Source organism: Drosophila mojavensis, unplaced genomic scaffold (assembly GCF_018153725.1).
Source record: "Drosophila mojavensis isolate 15081-1352.22 unplaced genomic scaffold, ASM1815372v1 contig_16, whole genome shotgun sequence".
Classification (NCBI taxonomy): Eukaryota; Metazoa; Arthropoda; class Insecta; order Diptera; family Drosophilidae; genus Drosophila; species Drosophila mojavensis.
The window spans coordinates 123,733-132,123 of record NW_025318693.1 but is presented as its reverse complement, the minus strand read 5'-3'; the positions used below and the strand labels follow the sequence as shown (position 1 = coordinate 132,123).

At 39.0% G+C, this 8,391-nt stretch overlaps 1 protein-coding gene across 8 annotated transcripts in view; it reads right to left on the bottom strand.

Moving 5' to 3' along the window:
- Positions 1 to 1,936: 1,936 nt before the first annotated feature.
- Positions 1,937 to 8,391, bottom strand: part of LOC6573893 (polypyrimidine tract-binding protein 1) — a 94,943-nt gene continuing 88,488 nt past the window's right edge. For all 8 annotated transcript variants that reach the window (XM_044007496.1, XM_032727980.2, XM_044007494.1 and 5 more), the window contains 3 exons: positions 3,868 to 4,084; positions 3,241 to 3,318; positions 1,937 to 3,171 (listed from right to left, as the gene is read on the bottom strand). In XM_044007496.1, coding sequence (XP_043863431.1) covers positions 3,039 to 3,171; positions 3,241 to 3,318; positions 3,868 to 4,084 — 428 coding nt within the window. In that variant the 3' untranslated portion in view covers positions 1,937 to 3,038. The remainder of the gene's footprint in view (positions 3,172 to 3,240; positions 3,319 to 3,867; positions 4,085 to 8,391) is intronic.

Below are 8,391 nucleotides of genomic sequence, written 5' to 3'. Positions count from 1 at the left end.
TATGTATATAGTTCTATTAATTCGCATGCTGCTTTTCTCGGTGTGTCCTTTTGTTCATTATCAACATCAACACGCTTAGGCGCGAATTGTATCCGTGTATCTGTATCTATCTGTATGTATATTATCGTTGGGCTAAATATTTGATTACGCTTTGAACGCTCCATACCAAAAAGCCGGCGCACTAACATCATTTCATAATGCATTTCGATTGAATTCGGTTGAGTAAGTGTGAATGTAAATATGTGACTGAGTGTGCGGTTGTGTGTGTGTGTGTGTGATGGTGTGTGTGTTTCAGTGGCTAAGTATCTTTAGTGTACGGCTTTAGATTGTTTTACACAAACACATAAATATTTAATGATTCAACTTTACACATATTTACTTTACTTTACGTGTTACTTTACTTTCTTAGTTTCTCATATTTTCAATTGTTTTGTTTGTTTTCTTAGGTTTCCTGTTGTTTTGCTTGTAAGTAATTATAGGTATTGAAATACTTGTATGAAATTTTTGATTTGTCAAGAGTTCTCATTTGAAATTCTAGCAGTCGTGGGTTTGATATATATATTAATATATATATAAATATGTATATATGTATATTAATAATTATCTCTTTTTACCTTGTATCGATGCGCTAACAGAACGTGTGTATGTATATATATATATATTTATATAATAGACATAGACATAGGCATAGACATAGAGCATATATGTATATGTATATATAAGTTAGTTTTTAGATTAGTTAAGATTAGGATAGAATGTATACATGAAACGCTAGAGTTTGTTTAAAAATGTACTTTAAGCATTAGAGTTACATGAGAAATATGTGGTGGTTCATGTGCATATGTGTGTGTGTGTGTATGTGTGTGTGTGTGTGTGTGTGTGTGTGTGCGTGTACTTAGTCTATGGCTAAAGTATGTTTCTATTCTCATTTTGTTTCTGTTGTTAGAGCTTCGAAGGAACTCAGACACACATGCAAATTTGTCCCTAGCTTAAACCGTACTCAACCATATATATGGAATATGTATGTAGGTTCTAATTCTCCATAGGTAATTAGCAGCTGCAGCTTGCGACTTTCTTGTGATAATTGTAAATACCGTATGCAATTTAAATTTTACATTTGACATTATTTTACTGTTGCTTTTCGTACACGTTTTATGCTTCAAATTTACCATTTCAGTTAATTGTTAATTTTAAATTACGATCACTGCTACTTATACTTATTAGCTAAATCCATATCATTCAGTTACAGTTACAATTAGTTTATTAATCAATATTCTTTTATTTTCTTTTCTTTTGTTTTGTGTTTTTTTGTTCTTTTGCGCCAACGTATAAATAATTTCACTTTCTAAATATATATAAACATTGATGTGTGTATAGTTAGTTGTGCCTGTCTGCTTGTGTGTGTGTGTGTTTTCTTTTTTTTTTTTAATTTTTTTTTTTCATTTTTCTTTGATGGTTGTGTTGGGGTTCTTTTTGTAAAATTATCAAAAAATCATTGAGTTTTTTCTTTCTTTTTCTTTTTTTTTTGTTTTGTTTGTATTTGCTTCGCTAAAAACACTTATATGTCTTTCATGTTGGTATGCTTAAGTCTAAATATAATTATGATTTTTTTGAGATTTTACTTTCATAGCTTAAAATTTGTTTTACTTCCTGTTTCATGTTTTTGTTTTAGTTCAACATATACCTATATATATGTATATCCACTATACAGTATATATATAATTCTTTTTTTCTTAACTTTTTTCTTTATGTTTACATACATATATTTTGATAATTTAACAACATTTACAAATACACACACACACAGAAGGTTTTACGTACGCATTTTACATTGTTTTTTTTTTTTTTTTTTGTTTAACTGTTTTTAAAAGTATTAACATTAATTTATGTTTTTCTCTCTTTTTTATGTTAATGCTAAACAAACGAACCGATCGACTCAATTTATATGCGGTAGATGCTCTTTATTCAATTAGAATTAAATACATTTCAATTACACTTAAAGACTGATGGGATATTGTTTGTTTCTCTTGCTCTATAATTAACATTTTACTTTATTCGATTCGTACCTACCGCTTACAAAATGATAATCGTCTAAAAACTGCTAAAATGCGCTCATGCAATTTCAGTGTAAAAAATCAGGGTTACCAGTTATCAATGAAAGTTTTTGCTTCACTTAAAATATAATAATAACAGTAAATACTCATACATAATAAAACAATGTTTGTTTTGTTTTCGCTTACTTCATTTTTTAACATAAATTTTGTTTTCTTGTTTTTCTTGATTTTTTTTTTTTTTTTAATTTTTTATTTTAGTTTCCCTTTGTTGGTTTGCATGATTTGACTCTCTGCCGTTACTTAAAACGAAAACACAGTACAGTGCAATTAAGTTAATTCTAAGTTCGCTTTGTTTCTCCTCCTCTTTCTATGCAATGCAACTTACTTATGGACTACAGTTAAGATTTAACTTTAAGCTTATGATTATACGACGTCGCTGATTGTTTAGTGGGCTCTTTTTGTTTTGTTTTTGTGTGTATTTCCCCATTCTCTGTTGTGGTATTTTGTTGAATGTTCTGATTCGTTTACGCGTGAATTTCGAAATTGTATTCATCATGATGCATATACAATATCTATATATATATATGTATATAGTACACGCATTCATTGTAAAGTTTTGTTTATTTAGTTTTTGAATTTCAGTAATTAGTGCTATGCATATTGTGTTTTTAGTTTTTAGTTGTTTGCTTTTTTTTTTATATAATGAGAACAGTATTTAGATATTAGATTTTGTTTGTATATAAGTAGCTATAGCTCTTTTGCATCGATTGTTGCTGCTGTGTTTGATGGGCTGGGTGGTTTGTATTGTGGATTGGTTGGGCTCGCTTCTCAGTTGAAGTGGCTGTGGTGGCGATTGCCTTGCATGCCGCTTGTACTACGAATAATAGATTGTATCTGTTGCTGCTGCCAATAGAACTGATGCCGTAGTGCAATGCTGCTGTTGGCACTTAGTCAAGTTCAGTGAACCTGACCGCGGGTCGGATTCTAGATGTTCGACTTGGAGAAGCTCACGCGCAAATGGTTCGACTCGGACAGCTGATGATTGTGCATTTTGATCAGCGCCAGGACGGCTTCCTCCACCGACGACAGTTGCAGCAGCGCCATTTTGCGGTCCTTGCTGTAAATGGATAGGCATCCAATTAGATACGAATTTTCGCAATTTTGAAAATCATTAATATTAACTTACGGGAAAAATTTGAATGCTTTAACTTCAAAATTGTTGGAGGTGAAGGCTTCTTTGATGTCATCCTCGGTGCAGGATGAGCTGTAATATGCAAGAGAAAGAACGTTCGTTCGCTAAATTAACACCTATCGATTTAAATTCTCATGCTGTGCGTCTATAGATATCGCATAAACACTCCTGCCACCCCACGCCCATCTGCCCAAACAGCGGGCATAAACACAACCCCAGCCAGAGGCAGAGGCAGCGGCAGAGGCAAAGCTACAGGCATGGCCATAAGCATATAAATTCAAACGGTAGTCGTCTCTCCGCCTCGTTTGCCCCCCTCTTGTGGAGCACACACAAAAACCTGGCGGGGCGCTTTGTCATATTTGGCAGACAAAGCGTCGCGGGGCGTTCGCCTCTCACAATGGCTGCGACTCTGAATGCGACTCTGGCAGTGGGGGGCTGGGGCTGTGAATGAGCGACGGGTTTGGGGGGCTTCGAGTTGGTTGGTGCTGCCGCTCATAGCGGTAATTGTAATTGCCCGCGTAGCGTGGCTGATGAAAAAACCAACTCCAGCTGTGCGTTGCGCTGCGCAGGACGCTGGATGGCTTCAGGCGTTAGTTGCGATGCTATACAAAGGATACTTACGGAATGTTACTTAAATGCAGTGTCGCCGATGGCGGGTAGATGTTCTGATAGTTCTTGCTGCCCGGCTTCTTGAAACGGTGCAATGGATTCTGTGAGTAGTCACGCGTGAGCCCCGCGTCCGGCTGTCCCTCCTTGGGCAGTTGCACGGCCTGATGTTTGCTGGCCATGACACGTATCGGCTTGCCCCATAAACGTAATTTATCAAGGTGAGACATGGCTGCAAAGCACAACAACAAAAACAACACATATGAAACACAATGTTAAAACGTTAAAACGAATGGCAATGCATGAATTTAGTGGCGAAAGTTGTGCCGAGGGAGCAGCAGCTCCGTTCAGCTTGTGTGGGGGATAGAGAATATTTGTTCACGTTCCTCCTGTACATACACAACATGTGTTGCCAAATGTGTACAGATGCAATTTATATATATGTATGTGTGTGTGTGTGTGTGTGTGTGCTCGACAAATACAGATATATAAATGCTGTTCTACAAGCTGTAAAAGTAAAGTTGGATTCCCCACTCCATATCCTAGCATTCCACCCACGCCTTTCGGGACTGAGACACAGCAATAAGTACTGGCAAATATTTACATACTAAAATGTAACTGCAACTTTATCAATGTCGTCTGCCTTTGGTGATTTACTAGCAAATGACTCGCCATAAAATGCATTGCCCACAAAAGTTTGCGCTTGTTTCGGTATCGTTTTTTATCTATTTTTTTTTTTTGTAGTTTATCTGTTGCCCTCGAACCTCGACCGGGAGCCGAAGTTTCCATCCATGTCATTTGTTTCCCATGGCCTCAATAGTCATAACACCTGCGGCTCACTTGCAAATAGACGACTGCAACAAAACACGCCGCCGGAACGGAGTAAACACATTTGCTTCCGGTTTCATATTCGTTTTCAATTGCGATTGCGATTGCGATTACGATTACGATTTCAATTTCGATTAGATTTTTATTCAATTTGCTGTCAAGTCATGCTGGGACCACTAGGACATGGCCAGCCCCAAGCAAGCACTGGTCCCTTTTTACATTATTTTAATAAATTATATAGAACATTTTATCATTTTGCGCAGTTGTGTCACGAGCCATGTGGGTGGGGAAAGGAGGGGGCGGGGTTGTGCTTTGGTTACATGGAAAGCGGATGACATCGCGCCGGGTTGCTTATGTTTGATTGTTAAATAATATGCTTACTCAGCCGTTTATTGTTTGCCTAATGGATTAAATGATTGTACAAAAAATAAGGCTTGAAAATATAATAAATTGTAAAATAAAAGGCTGCCTGCCAGGGGACAGCGAAATGACGACGAGCCAGAGCAGCGGCAGCAGTGACAAACGCTTCTTTCATTTTTCCACATGCGACTCTACTCTCTCTATATATAATAAATATATATTCATATTTATATATATGTATGTGTGACAAACACTTGTAATAAAGATTAATGTGGAGCCGACTCGAGAGAGGCAGAGGCAGATCCCAGCTCTGCTAGCCCAAAATGTTGGGACCAACTTTGCCTATCATCTCAGCGCCTTTGAAATGGGCTGCAGCTGCGCATGCTGAGGCAGTGGCTTTCGTGGCTTTGGGCCTGGGCCCCAACTCAAAAAGTATCTTAAAGTTTTAATTACCAGCCTGACCAGTGGCAGCAACACCAACAGTAATAGCAACAGCAGCAACAGCAGCAGCAGGAACAACAACAACAGCAGCGACAACAAATCATTATTAACTTGCTGGCCACAAAGAACAAAAAATTGTAACAAGTGCACGCACAGCTGAGCACCGTAGAAATACCACAGCATAAAAAAAAAAAAAAAAAAAAAGAAAGTCGAGTTAGTCAACTTTGCCCGAAAGCCCAAAAATGACTTGTAGAAGTGTCTGTCAGGATTTGTGAGTGTGTCAAAATGGGTTAAGTCACTTCGGCGAACAACAAATGGAGTATATAATGAATATAATATACCAAGATTATGTCCAGTTCAGCCTGAGACATGGACAGGCAACTGATGCGCTCTCGACTCTGGCTGCTCAGGTGATATTAATTGAGCTAAAAAAAGCAACTGTCGGCCTGCAAATATGTGACCACATTATATTGACAGCTGGTGCGCACTTCATCTCGAGTCAGTTCATCAACAGAAACTTTCTTGCATAATTAATTTGGCGCACCCTGGACACTGAATCACTTAACGCTAAACTTTGCCCACTGACACATGGCGTATACGCATTCCGGCAGAGGCACATGTGACTGCCTCTCTGTCTGTCGCTCTCTGTCTGCCTGTGCTGCTGAAATATTTGTTTGCATTTATCGTAAATACTTTTATGCGTATGCTGCTGCTGCTGCTGCTGGCGTTTGCTCATGCAAATTATTTTGTAGTAATTTGTATAGCAAAAATTTATTTACGCAAAATTCCCCAGATAACAGCAATAACAGCGAGAGCGGAGGCCAGACTGGGGAGCCATACTGCACTGAGCAGTGTGGAGCGGCAGCTGTGCGTGTGCCTATCAATTTATATGAGAGTTGTGTCTATAGTTTGTTATAAGTTGGGCACAAACTTAATCCCGGCACGGCAGCCAACAAATGGCGCGCGTCCGGCTGGCAGCCATTTGCACAATGTCGACAGCGTCGCCAGCGCCTGGCCGAAAGGGCCATTATAATACACACACACACAGATACAGTCACACCTTGGAGTGGACTACAGACTACAGTGCTTATTGTTTTTTCATTGTGTGTGTGTTTTGTGTTTTTGTCTATTTGTGCTTTGGCTTTGCCTCTTGATTGCTGTCGCACTTTGTTTGGTCCGAGTTAGGTCTCTCGGAATCGGACTCACACTTCTAGTTGGCCTTGGTCTGCTTCGGCATCTGTCCGATGTCTAGCTGTCTTGACTGGCTGGCTCGCAGTAGTCGCATCGTTCTCTTGACTTCATTTACACTAAAAAAAAGTGCTTTTTCGCTTTTACGCTGTAATTCGTATGCTGAGTGTGCAATTGTAGCCGTATTTTGTACACCGTACGGTCTTCCTTTAGCGAGACACTTTTATATGAATGGTGTGGGCAGGAGCAGGAGCAGGAGCAGGAGCTGGAGCAGGACATCTGCTACCTGGGCTGGCGCTGGCTGGCCCCTGAGTCGGTAATCGTCTTTGTTCTGCCAGAGTTGCGAGAGTTTTGGGCAAAGTAACGAATGAATTTGTTAATATTTTATGAGTGCATAAGTGCGCACTCACCGAGCGACCAACCAGGTCGGCAGGCACCCAAATAACCAACATACTTACGCGACTTCACCTGAACAAACGAACGAACGAACGAAGAGACGAACGGACAAACGGACAAACGGACGACAGAATGGACGGACGGAGGGACGGAGGGCAGCAGCAAGGCTGGTGGCAGCCGAACTCAGCCGGAAGTGTTTGCCATTTGGCAGCCCTCGCGGCACATTAGTAGTCTGTGTGTTGACGCAACGCCATTAATATTTCCACATGCCAGCAGCAAGGCTTTGTGTATGATTGTGCGTGTGTGCACGTCTGTATGTGTGTGTGTGTGTGCTTTAGCTGTACAATAATTTGCTTGTCGAATAGCATTGGTTTTGTTGCCACAAATAAGGCGAGGCATTTTGTTTGTATATCTACAATAGCTTCATCAACTGCACCGCATACTGCGGTCGACCTGTGTTGTCAACTCATTGACAAATACAATTAACAATACGCATACGACATGGTGGCTGGCCTTGCACTCGCAAAACTGCTCAAATTAAGTAGTCGATTGCATATGCCAAAGGTTTGCGTTCATTAATGACAAATACCAGATATTTAAATCGGAACTAAAAACACCCAGAAAAGGCAAAGACAAAGGCAAAGGCAATGCGCCAAGTTTCGCATTACTTAAGCTTTTAATCGCTCAACATTGGAATGCCTTTGAGCTGAAATATGCAGCAGCGAAATAAAAATAATAATAACTGATCAAATTAATTGCGTGCAGCACAAAGCATATTTTAACGGTGCATCAAAGCTAATGGCGAATGGTTGCTGTTGTTGTTGCTGGTTGACATTCTTTACAGTTGAATTTTGCAATATTTCAATAGAAATCAATGAAGGGAAGCAAAGTGTAAACGACTGCGTGATACTAATTCATGGTTAACAAAGGATAATTATGTAATTAAATAATTAAATGAAAAAAAAAAAAAAACACGAATAATCTATAAAAAAAATTCTATAATGCCTGTGAGCATAAAAGTCGCTGTTGGCACTAATTTTTTTCCAGTGTACATTCGCGAATGGGGCGAGCAGCTTTCGCTCGGGCAATTTGCTGACAATTTCCGCTGCAATGTTTAAGCGACTGCATTCATATTGCAAATTTAATTAATTTAAACTTAATCGATGGCAATGACTGCAGCTATGCAAATATATACATAAATATAGCATAAATATGTATGCAATATGTGACAAACATGTGTGGAATATTGTGGACAATTATTTGTTAAGCATTTAAGCGTCAGCAGCTTGTGTAATTATTGCATATTTATGTGCTGCATGTTGCATG